At 40.0% G+C, this 19,130-nt stretch overlaps 4 protein-coding genes across 11 annotated transcripts in view; 2 read left to right on the plus strand and 2 right to left on the minus strand.

Moving 5' to 3' along the window:
* The window catches only part of tcf7 (transcription factor 7), a 55,276-nt gene extending 50,505 nt beyond the window's left edge, over positions 1–4,771 (plus strand). For 3 of the 8 annotated variants that reach the window (XM_025065938.1, XM_017041689.2, XM_025065941.1), the window contains one exon: positions 25–2,920. In XM_025065938.1, coding sequence (XP_024921706.1) covers positions 25–92 — 68 coding nt within the window. In that variant the 3' untranslated portion in view covers positions 93–2,920. Of the gene's footprint in view, positions 2,921–4,397 lie in introns of those variants that run through there. The other 5 variants (XM_025065942.1, XM_025065944.1, XM_025065936.1 and 2 more) reach the window with 4 other exon arrangements.
* On the minus strand, positions 2,757–6,409 carry skp1 (S-phase kinase-associated protein 1). Its single transcript, XM_008332317.3, has 6 exons — positions 6,207–6,409; positions 5,428–5,527; positions 5,038–5,111; positions 4,788–4,931; positions 3,975–4,115; positions 2,757–3,468 (listed from the first exon to the last, which is right to left on the minus strand). The coding sequence occupies exons 2-6, from the start codon at positions 5,522–5,524 to the stop codon at positions 3,433–3,435; spliced, it is 492 nt and encodes a 163-aa protein (XP_008330539.1). The 5' UTR covers positions 5,525–5,527; positions 6,207–6,409; the 3' UTR covers positions 2,757–3,432.
* Positions 6,332–19,130, plus strand: part of ube2b (ubiquitin-conjugating enzyme E2B (RAD6 homolog)) — a 24,581-nt gene continuing 11,782 nt past the window's right edge. Inside the window, exons 1-2 of the mRNA XM_017041694.2 lie at positions 6,332–6,467; positions 13,647–13,734. Of these exons, the coding sequence (XP_016897183.1) occupies positions 13,730–13,734 (5 nt within the window). The 5' untranslated portion in view covers positions 6,332–6,467; positions 13,647–13,729. The remainder of the gene's footprint in view (positions 6,468–13,646; positions 13,735–19,130) is intronic.
* On the minus strand, positions 7,999–15,186 carry ppp2cab (protein phosphatase 2 catalytic subunit alpha b). The gene is made up of 7 exons (XM_008332316.2): positions 14,821–15,186; positions 10,304–10,513; positions 10,048–10,221; positions 9,521–9,610; positions 9,239–9,400; positions 8,986–9,104; positions 7,999–8,780 (listed from the first exon to the last, which is right to left on the minus strand). Exons 1-7 carry the CDS (start codon positions 14,920–14,922, stop codon positions 8,708–8,710), a joined length of 930 nt encoding a protein of 309 aa, XP_008330538.1. The 5' UTR covers positions 14,923–15,186; the 3' UTR covers positions 7,999–8,707.

Below are 19,130 nucleotides of genomic sequence, written 5' to 3' on the forward strand. Positions count from 1 at the left end.
ATAACTCTCTCTGACTGTCCCTAGGAGGAAAAAGAAGTGCATTCGCTACCTTCAAGGAGGAGGCTGCCCCAGTCCAACTTCTTCAGATTTAAGTGCTATAGACTCTCCTCCTCCCTCCTCCTCCTCCTCCTCCTCCCCGCCACGCCTCCCTCTCTACCAGCAGCAGCACCACCAGCGTCGTCCCTCTTCCTCTTCCCCCTCCCCGACACCCACGTCCCCGTCCGGTCGCCTCCCCTCGTCTCCGCCGTCCCGCACGCGCTCGCACTCGTCCCACCTCGCCCTGCAGCAGTTGACCAGCAAACACTTCGACCGCGTCCAGTCCACGGGCAAACACACACACCTGGAACTGTGCGGCAAACACAACGTGACGATGGCGCTGTCCGCTGCCAAAGCCGCAGGACTTTCCCTGAAGGTTCTAACAGAGACTTAGTGACCGCCCCTCGGTCGCCACGACACCGGTCACGTCAGCTTCGACCACAGCTACCGACATTCCGACATTCACTTATGTCAGCGTTGACCAGAATCCCCGAAAGACGTTGCTCGTGTCGGGTCCCTGGCTGGTTTCCCAAAGTCATTGTTCCAGTCACCGCTACCCGGTCAAAGGTCAAAGCCCCATCACTTGGTCACTTCTTTTATATGTTTTGACATATTTGTGGTTACAGTTAATGATCATCTCAAAGATGTTACCGTAACTCCACCGGACGGTCCTGTCACACTTCTGGTTCTGATGATCCGATGAGTCCTAGTAGAAATCGAAATACGAAAAAAAAAAAACTTGACCAACAAAAAGTTGTCCTACGTCATCCTCTCAAACCAAGCTGTCATCGGTTGCCATGGAGATTCATAACAGCCTTGACTATGACAGGACGACAAATCAGATTCGGTGTTTATTTGCTAAGGTTCTGGACAGAACTAGACCTGACCAGGATTGTCGCTGGTGTTTCTGTGCGACCGTTGCTAACAGCTTCTTAGGTCAGCTTTCTTTGGATATGCAAAAAAGAATGATTCATCACCAATCAGTCATGGAAAACATATGTGTGTGGTTTGTAAATATTAGTTTTACCAGTCATCCTGTTCACATCACTGTTTGATTAAGTCATATTTTGATGGCGAACAAGGATTATGTATTGAGCGCTGAACCGGGAATCATGGAATCACTTAAGATAAGCGAGCCTCTGAACAAGCAGACGAAACCCTGAGCAGTACCAGATCAAACAGTTCCAGTTACCTCCACTTTAGCTTCGATGACAATCCTGAAACACAGATCCTCTGAAAATCATCATTATCATCATTGATTTTACATGTACAGTGATGTGCATTAGTCTTAGACTAAAACTACCTTCTCTAAACCATATAGACTTAAATATGGTTTGTTTGAAAGCTGTTCTTGTCACGTTGGTTCCTCCATGAATCACTTCAAGGTGATCTACACCTTGATCTAGCACCGGCAGCGTCCCCATTGAGAAAATTCAATGACACGTCTGAGAACACGTGGTCACTTCTGTATTTTTCTGTTTACCCCATCAAGAGTCCAGTCTCTTTTCTCTTTTGCCACTTCTTGAACAGTCTTTTTTATTTTTTTTACGTTTCCCCGAAAAGACGCTACTTTGAGATAGTTATGGCCAGTTGCAGCTTCGTTTTGTATTCTCTACTTTTCACCTTTTTTTTAATATCTTGTTGATCAACTGTATGGACGGTGTGAATCATACCAGTACAACAGTACTGGTTCTCCTGCAAATATCCATTGAAAACTTGAACGAAAAGACTCGTAGAGATTCTCAAGAATTCAAGCATGAAACACGTTACTAAAGACCTGAAGATATGTTCAAAACAGTGTATTTTTAATCTAGGTTTTTCCAGGTACAACATTAAGAAACACAGATGGCTAATACTAATGCACACCACTGTAAATTTATATACATATACATTCATTTCTGTTACTGAGACCAAATTTCTGATTCAAGAGTGTCAGCCAACGACCTGTCAGCCTGACCAGCAGAACTGCTGCCATTACTAATAAAAACCTGACTTCAGTTACATTTTCAAATCATCAAATCATATTTATTCGTATCATTAGTTAAGGCACTTTCAGGCCGTCACTCTCCCGTTTCTGCTAATGTCTGCGCATCTTATCATTAACCAGTTTATTTTCAATGTCCATTTCTGCGGGCGGGGAAACCCTTTGAAGAAAGACAAAATGTTTTTTTTTTTAATATTATTTTAATATTTCTGTTTGTTTATCCTCTTCTGGACATTTTGCAGCTTCCTAAACCGAGACCAAATGGGTACTATTATATTGCGTTGTGTTGTAAAGTTTTTTTAAATGTCAGAATTCCCTATTATAATTAAACTTTTATGTTTTTATGTAAAAAAAAAAAAAAGTCAAATTACAAAAAAAGTTTTCACCATTTGTTAAAGCAATACCTTTAGCGTGTGTACTGTGCAGAGCTTTACTCTCAGATGTCTGTTCAGTCTGTGCATGTTTTGTAACAATTATTTTCTTCCATCAGCTCATGTTAGCGCAGCAAAACCTTCCTTCTCCAGCGGAGGGCGCTCCTGTGCTGTAAAAGCTCGTTTTCATTTGCGGATACAGACCTTAAGGCGAACAATCTCACGTCCTGTGTATTTTTTTAGGCCTCTGATGTATTACGTTTTCGTTTGGTGTATTAAAAGTGTTTTGACTACATTTTTATTTTATTTTTCTTCTTCATAAATTGCCACCCTCCAGCTCTACTTCACACAAAGACGACACACGCTGAACTTTCATGATTTATTTACTCCTTCAGTTTGAAACCATCCTAAAAACCAGCATCAGCTTTTCCAAAAAGAAACTAAACGTTCCTATTCAATACAATATGAATCAGGAATGTGTTACCCAACACTGCGTGACACAACAAAGTACTTCAAGTCCAAAGGGACATGGCGCAAAAAAGGTTTCCACCACAAACCTAAACTTGTTTTTCCACTTAAAACAGCCCAAAATCACTTGAACATGATTTTACAGAACAAATGCATTTAACAGGGTAAAAAGCTAAGTTCACCCTTTAGATTCCATAGTCAAAAAAGCCTTTTTATTAAAATTAATGAATCTAAAATAAAACACGTCCAGTACAAAAAACAGCAATAACAGGGAAAATTCTGCCTTCTAATTGTTGAGGCTACAAAGCCATGAAACCAGATCTATTGATATTATTATTTATTTAATAATGTGGATACGTGACAACTGCAGCAACAAAACTCCTGTAAATGAATATCACCACGCAAGCAAGTTAAAATGGTCATGCTCGAGGAAAACTGAGGAAAGGGGGGGGGGGAGTCACGTGGCTTTAAATATACTAAATGTAAATATTAACAAGTATGAACAACGCCAGTGCAACCAGTTTTTCAGAGACGATCCTTTTCAGTGTGGTAGTGTTGGCAGGATCGTTGCCTCTACTTCTCTTCACACCACTGGTTCTCTTTGCGTACCTGGGGAGCAGATGAGGAGGGAGAAGAGTCAGTGATGTCACGTGTTTCATTTGAGACCATGTGTAGGTTATTGTAAACAAATACAATCCCCTTCTATTTTCTTAAAAAAAAATCGGTGCAGTTGCAGAGTTGTCACAAAAGTCGACAGTGCCTTCTTGTGGCGATAGATATTATGGCGTATACCTTTCTTCACAAGTAACTTTTGAACACGTATCACAAGTCTACCCAACCCACTAAGAAAAAGTGTGACCTATAGTCCAGGAAATATGGTAGTTTTTATCTAAAGCCATAATATCAGCAGTCCCTTCAGCAGCTAAAAGAATCCAGAGCTAAATGTATTTCTTAGACAGTTGACATTTCTATTAAACAATAGCTGGTACCAGTGGGTTTTCACTAATATCAAGTAATTCATTAACAAGATTTTTAACTCACTCTTCTGAAGCTTTCATTAGCAAATCGCTCACTGTTAACACAGTCCAGTACCATTGCAGCTATATGTCACCTACCTGAGCTTCCTCCTCCTCTGTGAAATCATTTTTAATGTTGAAGGTCTTCCTGATCTCCTCGGGGGTTTTGCCTTTAATCATGTTGGCCACCGTCTTACAAGTGACGTCTAACAGACCTTTGATGTCCAAATAGTTGGCGGCCTGACGAGAGAAGACAATGTTTTTAGTAAAACAGGCATAAGGGCACAAGTATCTGGTTTCTCTGAACCTTTACGAATGTTATTAAGAGAACAATTCCGTCGACTTGGCACAAATGTTTTGAAAATGTCTTTTTTGTTTTCCGTAATCTCACATTGGGGTCAGCCTCAATTTTGTGATTGAGGCAAGCCCGGCGTTTTATTCACACGCCACCTTGTGTTAACAGGTTATGAATATGTTTGAAATGATATTGATTTAAGAGAAAACACTTCTTTTTGTCCTCAGATTTAATGGCCATGAAAACACAGCTACAGTGTTTGTTCAACACGAGGACTCGGGATAAAGTTCAAGACTTGAATTACACTTCCTGGTAGAGCATAGCTGTATGGACACCTACAGCTTCCTAATCTCTGCTCAGGTTACCATTCTCACTGTTGCCAATGTCTTGTTTACTAGTGCTGTACGTGTTCAGTTAAACGCAACACATTGGTGCAACCCTTTTCATCTGTAGCCACAGAACGTAGAAAAGAGGGTTGAGAAAACCAATGTGCACGTTCAGGCTTACTGTTAGCCCCAAAGAGTTACTGACGTTACAATTCTTCCTTGTCCATTTTACACGTTGTATTCCATTGCAAAAAAACAACATATATTTATCAATTTATTACTTGTATTTACCAGAATTAGCTCAAACAGGGTTCCCTGGTCAACTTTGAGGAATTCCTGGTCCCACACAGGAATGTCATCCGTCCTCTTCTCCTTGTTCTCGTCATCCTCAGGTGGAGGAGGGTCGTCTTTGTGATGGGTGCACCACTGAATCACCTGATGGAAATAAACACCAAAAAACAAATGTACAATGTACATTGGTTATATTAGGCCACTGACCCAACTACCACATATCAGTAGTCTGTGTGGTTGAGTTTTCTACCTTTTTTAAGATGGCAGCGTTCACATTAGGAAGAGGAACTGGGTCATCGTCTCCTTCATCGTCCATCCCCAAATCTGCAAAGTAATCAATGTAAATGTAGTCAGTGAGTAACTTATTGGAACTTCCATTAACCTACTTAACTATATTGAAATTCTGGCATAACATCACATGCAAGAAACTAGTTAACTAGTTTCTTTTTGACACTTGCTTTATCTAGTTAACTAGATAAAGGAATCTATATTCGTACTTTGAGCTACAAAACAAATCACAACCTTTTGTCAAGTGTTTCTCCAGTAATATGTACCATGGTTTGGTAAATCATTTGAATAATAAAACTCGTGAATGATGCAGGGACAAAGTCCTGAGTACGACACGGTTCTGAAGACGTACCTTCTAACATTGTCTTGATGGTGACGGACTGTTTGGCTATTTCAACGTCCACTTCAAAGAGTTCTCCATCAGAACTCTGTAGTTTAATTGTAGGCATTTTCTGCAGATGGAAAAAACAAACATTTTATATACATACAATTTTAAATAATGTGTGATTTCGAGTGGTTTTACACTAAGCTTTGATAATCCGACAAAGTTACATTTTACGTCAAGCAATTCAAGTCAACTAGTAGTCAGCCGCAGCTCAACAACGCCGACGTATTTGCTAATTGGTAAAGAAAAATTGTTTCATTACATTCTAGAGGTATTTTTTTTAGGTATTCTAGTTTTTAAGCAAGTAGAGGTGTTATTATATATAAGTTCAAATTCGGTTAAATATCACATCTGTATGAACGACTGTAACGGTAACGCTTCCAACAGCTAAGGCGCTAACATTAAATGTTTACTGCAGAAGCTAACTGATGCTAACCACGAAGCTAGCTTTTTAAATTGTAAGTAATCACATTTAACTAAGTTACAAGGCTTTCAATTGTGTCTTTAATATCCCAACAACGAATGACAGTCTAGTTTGTCTTTAAATTATTGTGTACACCATTTAAAAATTATTAAAACCGCGAACTAAGCGGGCAGCTAGCATTACTGTGCACAATGCTGCACCGCTTTGCAACGTCAATAAGGCCTCGCAGCCGAAGCTCGTCAAGAACAAACCAAAAACAAACGGCACAGCATGTAATTTTGCCTTTACATCTGTGAAAGCACAAAACTGAAAGTGTATCTACCGTTACTGTTTGAAGTCAGATCCAGAAGCGGACCTTCTGTATGGACAAAGTGGTGCTGACAGGCGCAGCGAGGCGGCTGGAAGTGTCTGAATCAACCTAGTGGTGGAGAGGCTGCTGTTGGTGCCCTGGAGGCTGACGATGGCTTTGTCCAACTCAGCCTGGAAGAGGAGTGTCCGCCACACGGAAGCCTACTGTTCCTGTTCGTCTGAAAAACTCCAACCACATTCTCACAAAGTCACTCGGACAAATCCATACTAACAGGTATGTTTATGTAAAAAAAAATATGTTTCGTAAAGTGAGGCTTAATTTCACCCAAGATCAAAGTATTCTGTTAAATGTGCCTTTTATACCATTTATTCCCAAGATATATAGTGTTGTACTTAAAACTTTTGAACTTATGAAGATTTTTTTATAACAAGATAACTGGTTCATGCCAAAGTGATAACTAATGGTTTTTTTTTTTCATTACGTACCCGAGTCTAAACTGACCAAAGGTGTGAATGTGAGTGTATATTGTATTTGTATACTAGTATACAAATATGTATAGAATACTTATACGTATATACTTGAATTTCTACATGTAGTACACCTGTGGTGAACTGATGAACTGTCCAATGACTGTTCCAGCCCTTCTGTGATCTTAAAACGTATTATTAGGTAGAAGATGAATTAATGGATTAATGACTTCCGTTTTCTTTTGCAATGAGCATATATGAAGTCAAGCAAATCCATTTAGAAATTATCTAATAACTGTATTTTTTTGTGTGTGTGTGTGTATTTTATGGTCTGTATTGTCATTGTACCACGAGGATACAACTGCTCAATATAAACAATCGATCTATCTATCCAGGTTGTTAAACACTACAGTACTTCAGTCTACGGAGCTTAATGACTTTAATCCTGTTTTTCTCCGGAGTAGTGAAATTCTACGATTTGACATGTAGTTTATTTATCAATGCAAAGTACTGAGTGTTCGTGCATTTTTCATAATAATTATTTTATGACATAACTGTCATATACGCCGCAGTTATCTGATGTAAAATTGTCCACAAGGTGGCGCTTTTCCTTACATTTCCTGCTGGCCTTTCAAGTGCCCTTCAAACAACGCAGTCCAGTTTAAAGCATGTTTCATCATCGTACACAGCACTTTGAGTTGTGCGTGTGCGTGTGTGTTTGTGTGCGTGTGCGCGCGTCTGGTCTTTTTAGGGTTTTCTGCAGTACCTTCATTTTCCTAATGGCTGTGCTTGTCTGTTTCACTAAAGTTTGTTAAATCCACTCTCCTAATTTGTGGATCAAAGACTCCTGCTCTCAGTCCCCACAGTATTTCTGGTTCCTTTTTCCACCCCCCATGTCTTTCAAGCTTCTTGTGTTTCTTCCATTTTACACTTTTAATCTCATTGGGGAAATGACTGTCTCCATGTAACATCTTTTAGCCAGAGATTAGCACCAGTATGCAGGGGCAGTGGGCTGGACTTTTTACTGCAACCAGGAAGCAGAGTTTTTGGTTCTTGCAATGAACACCACACTTTTGCGAGGGCCAGGATTCAAACTTCCAATTCCACCTTATCAATCTATCACTTGAGCCATCCTCTTCTTTTCAGTTCAGCACAGTTGATTGGCCATCAATGACTGAGTTGACAGATACATCTTTTCTTAGACTCCCATCACGGAGTCTTCTCTCCATAACCCTTGCTTAAATGTATACACACTCTTCCCCTACAAGTCTAATTTATTTTGTTTGTGTTGTGTTTAAGCATCTGTTCAGCATCAAGTGAAAAAACAAACATTCATAGACATTTTTGTCTTTTTTTTATTCAAACAGTTTGGTAAGTACAGACTCTGTAGTCAGAGCGGGTCGGTGAGTTGATGTGGAGAAACAAATCCATCATCTGTCAATCATACACACCAGGCCGGGCAACTTCACTGAGAAGGGCTTTCCATAAAAGTTACACAGAAAAAAAAATTGTGTAAAACCTGTCTGAAAGGGACTTTATTTATAGTTTTTTTTTTAAAAAAAGAAAAGTATCTGTAGTGTGGAATCCATTTTATCTTTTGACATATTTTACATTTTTTTTAATTTACAAAAGTGCAAACAGATCAGAGCTCGTGTATATATACTTAAGCTTTGAATTTGGGGATTTAAACAGCCGCATTTTAAACGTTTGTCTTGTACGTTGGTGTCATCAGTCAGCTACGTAGGAACAGGACGAGGGAGACATACACATCACTGTTGTTTCTCATGGTGATTTTCAAGACAATTCCTCAGCAATGTATATTGTAATGGATATGGCACACACAGTTTGGTCTATCCATCGACACAGTTTTTTTTCTCGCTAAATACATTAGTAGCTCTTTGTGTGGTTATACAATTTGCACTCCTGTGTCTCCCCTCCTCACCCTCCCTCTCCCACAATCCCATCCTCTCTCATGCTGTCATCAGCTGAAGGTCACATATCATGGCAATACTGGACTTGACTGTACATGGGTCAAAGGTTTAGAGTTTACAGGAAGTAGTCAGGTGTCCGGCGGGTGACGTGAGGCTCCCCTCTGCGAGGCGCTGGGTCAAACTGCAAACTGAAAACAGATGGACAGAGTTATTACTTGTGTGATAAATGTATATGTATATAGGATGGCAAAATCCACCCTTTTCCTAGGACAGTAAAGGCATCACTGACTAGATCTCTGGCTTTACTTACAGACTGGAAGTTGTAGAAATTGCAGCTTTTATCTTTTACTACTTTCCAAATTACATGCACTCAGGTCTTTTAAATATACTTACAATGAGTATTTCAGCGTGTCGTCTAATTCCATAATAGCTGCCTGGTTCCCACAGCGGTAGCAGTAGTTTGGAGCACTAAATATTGTCACCACATTTCTTTCATGGCACCAGTTGTAACCCTGCAGAAAACAGATGCACTTTTCATTACGGATTTATGAAAACGACTTCTATAGAGTGTCTTTGACAGAGCTTGGTGCTCCGATGTTTACGTTTAATGTGACAAAGACATTAAAGGGTCTGATCGGAAACGCACCTCCATAACCAGCTGGTGGGCACGGGACACCAAAGTGAGGCGATTGGCATGGTTAAATGTCTCCGAGATATCCTGGCCGAAAGTGTAGCCAGCTCCTCGAGGAGAAATACCCCAGCCGCCGCGGTCATCGGGGTCTGACCATAGCAGGTCACACATGGGACCCTGCAGATAAGAGAGGAAGAGGTGTTAGCACGACTCTATAGAGAAGATAGGAAGAGGTGTTAGCACGACTCTATAGGCCACCTTCAGTAACAGATGTATCTGATTGAATAGTCTCTTTACCTCGTGTGGCACTTCCTGTAAACGGTCCAGAGCTCTTATGTGATCAAGTGTATCTATGGATGGTGAGAGGCCACCATGAAGGCAGAAAATCTAGGAGGACAAGAAATATCTGATCATCAGCATTGTCCTGAGAGCGATTGGCAGCAGTACAATACAGTGAGATATACACCAGTGCAGTGTCATCTAGACCTAATGGCATGAATCCAATCATAGAATGTTCAATTTCTTAGACCGGTGTGTCAAACATGTGGCCCGCGGGCCATAACCAGCCTGCTACGGTGTTGAATCCGGCCTGCTTGATGAATATTAAAAATAAAACAATACACAAACACTATTATTTTTATTTAAATAAATCACTTGACATGTATGCTGTCTGTGAACCAAAATGAGTTTGACACCCCTGTCTTAGACAGTCTCAAGTCATTTGAGTCTTAGCTTGGACGAATCCAAAGAGTTGGCACTCCACTTGGAAAAAATTGACTTGTGAATATCACTGCAACCTGAGACCAACCCACACTCATTCTCACCTGTGAGTCTACCAAGGCAGTGAGGGGGAGGTAATCGAACAGGTCTGTGAAGTACTTCCATACGTTGGCGTTCCCATACTTCCTTAGGCACTCGTCATAGAAGCCATACACTTGTGTAATCTGTCTGCTCTCATGGTTTCCTCTCAGGATAGTGATGCGCTCCCGGAAACGCACCTGAAACGCAAGCAGAGATCATAGGTTAGCTTGTGTTTATTTTGAAAGTTTCTGATGTAAACTTTACAAACTGATAACTGACCTTGAGTGCTACTAGTAAAGTGACAGTTTCCACCGAGTAATACCCTCTGTCCACGTAGTCGCCCATAAACAAATAATTTGTGTCTGGAGATTTCCCGCCGATCTTGAACAGCTCCATGAGGTCATGGAACTGGCCATGTACATCGCCACAAACAGTCACCGGACATCTGACCTCCTGGACATTTGACTCCTTGGTTAAAATTTCTTTTGCCTGGGGGAACCACAAAAGAAATTATAAGTACCTAGATTATTTGCAGTATTTTTTTTCTTTGTCATCTTCTGCTTTTTCAAGGCAGGATGAACGTCATTGTCTCTTTCCATCTTGTACATTGTTTTCTATCTTTCTTTCAGAGACAGACAGTTTTCTAACACAATCTCTCCATCAGCCTCCAGAAGGGGGCTACATTTAGCTGCTACCATGCCTGCAGCACAGCCCCCACCATCATTACTATAATCTCTCCCAGGAAATAACCGCCTACCTCCCGTGTGCCCGTGTGTGCCTGTGGTTTCCTGCAGGCTTGCTTTGCAGCTCCAGTTACATCACAACAGTTCTTAAAAATCAATTATTGCTATGCACCAGAAGGCCCGGGCAGTGTGGAGACGAGTGATTGGTGTTTTTGAATAACGCTCTGTGCTGTGTCCAGGAGAAACAAAGCCACAGTCAGTTACCCTACTCTACTCTACTGTGCCAAAAAAAAAGAAAATCTAAACCCAAAAAATGTGCCAAAAAAAAGAAAATCTAAACCCAAAAAAAAGGACATGACTCACTGACTGTAGCTGTAGGCTTTACAGGAAAGACGGGGTTATTTTAATTAACACTAACAAAACACTAGACATCTAGGTGATTTTATGCTGTTGCAGGAGAAAACGTTTATGGGTCAGACTGTCCATAGTTCACTGTAAAACTATACAAATACCGCAGGACAAAAAAAATAAATCCCAGACAAAAATCCTGCTGAGGCAGAAGGGTGAAGTCACACAAAGGCCTTTTTTAATGAAAAGCATGAGGGGAAACAAACGGTAGAAAATGATTCCAGTTTTTAAAAGGTGGATTTAATTTATTTCTTATGTTATTGCTTTGATTCATTGTTTGTTTAAAATTCTAGCTGCGCTCACTCAGCATCCCAAACAATAATCAGGTGTCATAATAATGACGATGCAGTTTTTCCTGGAGTCATGAAGGGTATGAAAACATTCCAGATGCAGACACCCACAACACTGTCTATTCCTGAATAGGACATACTCACAGGACAGACTGGTCTGAAATTAAAATATTTGAATTTTGATGACAAATATGCCTTTTGAACAACTAATTCTGTCCTAAGCTGAAACAACTTCTCTGAATGGAAGGTTTGTTTAAACATGCGGCTCCCGGGTCACAGGTTGGCCATGCCTGCTGGTAGTGCATGTTGTCAAAACACCCTTCCATATCATATCATATCATATCATAGGGAATGCAGCAACATCACCTGACAGTGTTGATGAATAATATGTTGAATGACTCATTAAATATGGTTCACCGCATGAAAGCAATTCACTTATCTTTACAAGATGATTCATCTAACTGCTGTTTTACTTTTACAGCAGTTGAAAACTAACTTTATATAAAGGATGTTTACCAATGCTGGGCAACAGAACTGTAAAAAATATTTTCAAAATCTCAACAAGATATTATGTAAGATTTTGGATTGGTTGAAAAACTTCTGAAGGATGTAGACGGATGGAATTCAAGCTGCTGTTTCCAAGAAACGTACGACTCCTGTCTCCTTTGTGTATCCGTACAGACCTCATACAATGACACCATTCTATTGGTAAATGAAAAGGTTGACAGTATGTTATGCAGGCAGGAGAACAGGCAGCTGGCAGGGAGCCTAGGTCCAGACTGCAAAAGAAGTTTAAGACAGATGTCATACAGTTAACAAACTGCTTAGTCTTGAAGTCTGCATTGCCTTGGCTGCCACTATATAATCCCATTAAAGTGAGTCAGATGCAGCCAAAGATCTTTTTAAATGGCTGACCCGTGACGACTGGACAAGAGGATGACCACAATCACAGAAGACCTCGTGCAAGATGTTTAAGTAGGGTAAAGATTAAGCATCTTACTGACCCCAGCACTTTAACAAGTGTGGACATCAGCAGCACAAACAGCAAAATAACAGCTGACAGGCTGATGTTGTCAGCATTTTTCATTATGGGTTTGTGAACTTAAGTAGAGATAAACATCCTATACCAGCACCAGTCCTTTTATTATTATTTATTCAACTGTTCACATATTTGGCCATGTAGATAACTATTTAAACTATTTCTTAAACTTCATTCAACCGCTGAAACAAACGTTGTAAAATAATATTGGGACACGATTAGGTAAGCAACCTATTTAGCTGACCCAACAATAGGCAAATAGACAAAGTTCACACAGAGACCACTTGGGTTTTCAGGAAGTAGGACAACCAACAGTACATGACCTAGTTGTCTTGTCTGTAACAATGAAAGATGATGTCAAATGACCTTCATGCTTGAATTGGTAAACAGAATTTCTCCTAGTCCTAATGACTAATGAATGTCCTTTTCATGCTGCGATACTATAAATGTCTGTTCTGTGATGCCTTTCGTAATCAGTTCAATTTAGCTCACAGAGGATAGGGCAAATTAACTGTCAATGTGTTTGGTAAGTCTGCATTTGTCTAAACACAAGGTTTGACATTTTATAAATCTCTGCTGTAAAAATAGACCAGATTATAACAATGTCTGGTACTAACATGGCTACTCTGTAATTAATCCAGGCTGCATACAGATTGCAGTCAAATTGTTGTACCGGTTCCAAGAATCAGGATAAAGACTGAAAAGATTTAGCTTTTCTCTGTGAAAATAGACCATTGAAAAGATTGACTTTTTTCCTTTTTATGCATCTAAAAAAATAGCCTCTCCCTGAACTGCATCAAACAGTACTGATACTGATCCCCTTGGTAATAAAGGTTTTGATCATGTAAGTGACGTAACTGGGAGTCAAACGCATTCTGAGGTATATATTTAAATCAGAGAGGGCGCTGTGTAGGTGTACAGTATATTGACAGGTTTATGAATAGAATCCACAGTAATAACCTGATTCCACTACTGGTGTTACATTGATCTTACATTGATTCAGATGAAGACAGTTGTCTTTATAATGTAAACTAACTTCCCAGGCATCATTTAAGATGGGGAAGTGAGAACTAGAGAAAGTAAGAGGTGAAATGCCATTTTTGTTGAATAGAGATGGGAATTTTGTGATGTGTTAACTAGCACAGCTGACATAATGAGCATTATGAGCAAGGGAATCTGACAGTGCTATATTCCATTTACAGGTGACGTTGTTGGGCAGAACTGGCAGTGATGTTATCTGCATTGTGAGCATCGCACACTGGAAGTATGGAACGCACAAGCCATTATGAGGTATTTGGTCCTTGCGCACAACCTTGCAATATGACCCTCAACACATCGACAATGTTTATTACTGATGCAATATTTTCTTGGCACGACGTGGAAAGGTTGTACCAGCCGAGCATGGCTCGAATGCCACAACCAGCAAGGGTATTGTTGATGATCACGTCCATCCCTCTGTAAAAACAACTGCTGCTAGACGCTCACAGCAGGGTAACAAGTGATGTCACAAAGCTCGGATTATCACAAAATGTTTTTCCAAACATGAGAGTCAGTTTACTTCACATTAAGGCTTTTCATAATCACCAGGTCATGGACCAGGGGATTAGCATCCTGGTGGTGCAGCTGACAAATCTGCAGCGTAAAACTGCTGTGTAAATACCCAGGTAGATCACGGCTCTTTAACCACTTTATCATCAGCCTAGGATTCATCAGTATTACAAGTAGATGGCACATATATTTTTCTGATACCCTGACTCTGTCCACTTAACTCAAGCTCAGGTGTGAAAAAATTTAAGTAGACCAAGCAATGTTGACTTCATGTCACTGTATGTGATTGTATTGTGTGGGTCATACTAAATACTTGGGACAGTAAAGTTGCTGCCTGGGTCCTGATTCCATTGTTCCAGAACATTCCCTTGTCCTAATTAACTCGTCTCCCCCTTTCTCTCCCCCCTAAACAATGTGAAGAGTAATTAATAGGAAGTCAGTGCAGTCGTAAAACTTTAGTGCAGATTTCACAGCCACACATCTCTGCTAAAGAGAGATGCCACAGGTCACAGTGACAGTGTCAATGAGCGTGGTGTAAATAAGGAATGTGACCTGCATTCATAGGAAAAGGCGACCCTGACAGCCTGGTCAACCCCAACAACCAACAACATGTCATTTAAAAAAGTCATGAGTTTACATACGCCCCATATTTGCCTTGATTCTTTTTAAAAAGAAGGCGCAAACGTCACTGGATGTAGGTGAGTGCAATGAAATGTATACTAAAGACGCCATTTTAAGAATGTCTTGAAGGCGGTGGGAAGGAAAGAGGAGACGCTGACACTTAAGTGTGCTGAGGAAGATTTTTTCTTCCCCTTAAATAAAACTCACCTTTTCACAAAGTGTCTTTACTTGACCTTCTGACAACTGCTTGCACTCGTTCAGCTGCTCGATCCATTGATCCAAATCCTTCGTAAACGCCTTTTCGTCCATTTGTCTGTGTTTTTCGGTGCCGCTGCAGTTCTTTGCTGAGAATACTTCTGCTGACAAATGCCGGAGGACGGCTCTCTGTAATGTCCCTGGCCCTTCCTTGGAGCTTATGAAACAGACTCTTCTGTGTGTCCTCTTATCAGAAGACGCATGGAGCAGTAACTGCCAGATTAGTAATGATTTGACTGAAATGAAACTGAGGAGAGGGCGGGAGGGAGCGACGTGAGCGAGTGATCCACCCTGTGCGACGATGTGGGACGCAATAAAAGACTGCACTTCCGCCGGTGACCTTCGAAATAAAAGCACTTGCCTGCTGCATGCATATATGTTGGAATGTATTTTTGAATTATAACATAAAAAAGGCATAGATACAAGCCGATATTTAAGAATATGGGTAATAACATAAAAAATACACGCCGATATTTAAGAATATGGGTCAACTTATCAACTTTACTTTAGAACTAGCGTGCTGGTAACTTCATAAAAGTGTAAATAACTTTCTGAAGATTTTAAAACAAATTTGTATTGGACATAACTTTTCAAATGTCACAAATTAAAGCAGGATTTGTAGAGTTGGTAGTAGAAACTACTTCAGTGATGACTGATTTACTGGCTGACAACCTACAGACAATACATCATCGCTGCCTCCGAGCATGCTGGAGATTTAACTGTCCAACAATGATGTCACTGTTCAGTGCAGAGCAGCCAATCACAATAAAAGACCTCAAAGCTGTGCGCTATCTACAAGACCTGACGCATGCATACAGGGTTGACTGTATTTACCTACACATTTAAGTTACTGATTCATGACTGTTATTGAGGACATAAGGTGCTCTTAAACCCGGTGGGCAATACTACATGACTGCACTGATCTGCCTATTTATTAACCAGGACTATATATTCTAGATGCACACTCCCTGACTTCACTCCCACATAAAGCACATGACTAGAAATGTTCTACCTTGTAATATTCTACTCCAGCCTATATAAAACCCAAGTACCATGACCTTTAGACACAATGTTTCTTAGTTGCTGGTTTCTGCAATATTTTAGGTTGCAATACTGTTGCAGAGACAGTTGATAGAAAAGTATTTTTTCTATTTATGTAGTGATTTCACACAGAACATGATTTCTAATTATTGATCGAAAAGACAAACCAAAATAATGTTACAACAACACCTGAAATACTGAGGTCAATATTATTAAGTCCCGTTAGTAATGACCCATCTATAGAACCTATTATGTAATAATACAGTAACGCTCTCGCTCTCAGGTTTTGAGGTAAAAATAAAGTTCATGCATCAAAAAGCCATACTAAAGCAGTCAGATCATAGTTACAAGTTCCACACGTTGCAGTGCTGTCGGAAATGCTAAACAACAGCCAAGAGAAAACGTGGTACTAAAATATTTAATATAGAATTCCACCTACTACATGCTTTGTAGAAAACATACAAACCCATGCTTTTGTAATTTTCTAGAATTTCTTTCAGAATTAAGTCCATTAAACGTGGTTGCAAATTATTTATTTTTTGCAATTATACCATCACGTATGCTGTTTTGGCATTTTTCTCTGCATGATTTTCTTTTTTCAAATACCCCAATGTACATAAAGCCTTTACAATAACTGCCAAGACACAAGCGAATGACTCAGTGCAGTATAACTGACATAATCCAAACAACACTGTGGGACACAGAAGTTGGATCATAATGCTATTAGATCATTGACCTTTGGTTAAAATTGAGCCCGGGGTTTTATGTAAAATGTTTTACAAATTTCCCCTAAGGATTACAGGCAAAAATGTGAAGACTTAACAGTAGTATCATGGTGTTCTGAGGGCTCTGTGTTCTAATGTTTTATAATCTGGGAAAGAGCGCTTCAAATGTAGCTGGGCCGTTAGCCTTATCCTTCAACCTTCCAGTGCATCTGTTCATCATACCATCGCACTGTTGTTGGACAAGTTTGAGCGTAGCTGCAAACTTTCCAGGCTATTTATACACATTAATGACTCTCGCTGGATTTCCTTTTTTGACAATGAACCTTCAGCCGAGAACACAGACCCGCTCTGACCACTTTTCCCTGAAATGTTACCTAAAAATAAGATTAAGAAGAAATGTCAGTGCCTGAAAGAGGACTCTTTTTTATCTCCATTGTGCTTCAGACAGGGATAAATAATGACCTCATATAGTGACAAGAGCATTCCTTGCATGTCAACTCCATACTGCAGACAGGAAATATTGCTGAAGAGGGAGTAACTAAAGTACTTTGAAAAATGTTCTGTTCTCTCCCTCAGTACACTGTGGTACTGTGGCTTGTACTCTGACCTTACAAGTCTTTAGTTAGCGATTCCCATGATGTGGTTATTTGTTTGTTCTTGGAAGCTGTGAAATTGTCCAAACAGAGATGTTGAGATGGAATGTAAAAACAACTTGTTTATTTCAGCCGTTCAAACGGATAAAACAGTGACTTTCTGACACTTCATAAAGTTGAAATAGTAGTAGTGGTAAATAGTCGCCTTTATTTTTCAGATTTGTTAATAAACCAGATTTAGTCAGTAAAACCTGTGGTGTCTACAGCAGCTTTAGCTTTTAGCACTCTTTGTTCACACTGGTTAACACTAAAAGTGACTTTCTCATTTGACCCTTGGTACAAAGGTCAAAACAGTGTTGCCGACTTTATAAATGTCAAACATAAAAGAAACAACATTAACACCATAGATACCACTGTTATTATTCACCACAGTGCCTCACAAACATTTAGGATTGTCTTTACATATTAAATGGACAAATCAAAAGTATTTCAGTATATTACAGTAAGTAATATACATCTACTGTATACACAGAGTTATGGACTCTGGCCTTTACATCCTATTATGCCCTTGCCTCAACTCAACTAGATTTAAGTATTTGCATTCATTTTTCATGTCCCTGTGCTTTGTCTGTCACTCTTCCATTCCGGCAGCAATGTCAGAACAATGTCTGACCTGAATGTGGCGGATGCTGGATAAGATCTGTCTGTCATGCCTTCGTAGAATCAACAGAAACTATCTGTGGATCACTGATGTTAGCAGACTGCACTTGAACTTTGGTTGTTGTTTTGTCCTCTTCTTCTGCTCCGACATGTGACCGTGGTTTGGATGTACGCTGACTTGAGTCTCAAACAGAGTAGCTGTTGAGTCATGTGGTTGATGATGTCAGTTATTATGTTTTGGACTTGTATAGCCTGGAGTAGTGTTCCTTAGAGGGCTGACTAAGCACGAAGTCTGTCTCCAAAGGGACTTTCTCGTCTAACCAAGAGTTATCCAACCGGGACCCTCTGTACTTGTTTCTTAACACACTGCCCTTTTCTCAGCAATTTCTTAAACTAAATTGTAGTCCGACTTTGCACCCACACCAAAGAATATGTTTCTGTTACAGTGTGTTTATGTGTGTGTTTCCTCAGTCCATATTTGAGCAGACAGTCTCTGTCCCCACACATCAAACGCACGTCGTGATCAAAGAATCGGTCTGCTCTTCCATTCAGCGCTGCTCTCTGATGAACAAACATATTGCCTTAATTAATAACCTTCATATCTTAAATTAAACACGCTAGGTTTCTTTGTAAACACAATTAAGCAAAAGGCAGGATGAAAAGGGCGACAAATGACGGAGGCAGCGCAGGGAGATGCTCGAATGAAACGCTTGAAAGGTCCCTTTGTTTTGTTTCATCGCGAGGCACAGAGGCAAACACAGACAAGTCACTTTTAGTGTGTTGACAACAGCAGCTTTTTACAGGAAAAGTGCTCTTGTCTTCCATTACCATGGTTTGAGTCTCGGTCTTCAGTAATCACTCTCAACCTGTTTGTCCCTTCTGAAGAAGCTTTCTTATGAATCCTTGTTGATTGGAGTCATCATGTCCTAAACATACTGTCAGAGCTCTGGGGACCAGCTTTTAAAATGTGCATCTAGCCCCTAAAGTGCTCAAAATGTCGTGACAAATGCAAAGTAACATTCACTGCAACTGTAAACATAAGGATTCATGCTAGTGTTAGCCATTATAATATGGTCAAATGTTTTTGTTGGTGGTTTGTTGTTGTTGTCAAAGTACTTGCTCAAAACAGTTCAGTTATCTGAACATTTATCAGTGTTTAGATAACTTACTGTTTTATTTACTGGTTGTAAATCTCTTCCAGTGGTTGAACCTATGGTTTATTTTAGGTCGTGATTCATTTCGA

This window comes from Cynoglossus semilaevis, chromosome 19, assembly GCF_000523025.1.
Source record: "Cynoglossus semilaevis isolate Cse_v1.0 chromosome 19, Cse_v1.0, whole genome shotgun sequence".
NCBI lineage: Eukaryota > Metazoa > Chordata > Actinopteri > Pleuronectiformes > Cynoglossidae > Cynoglossus > Cynoglossus semilaevis.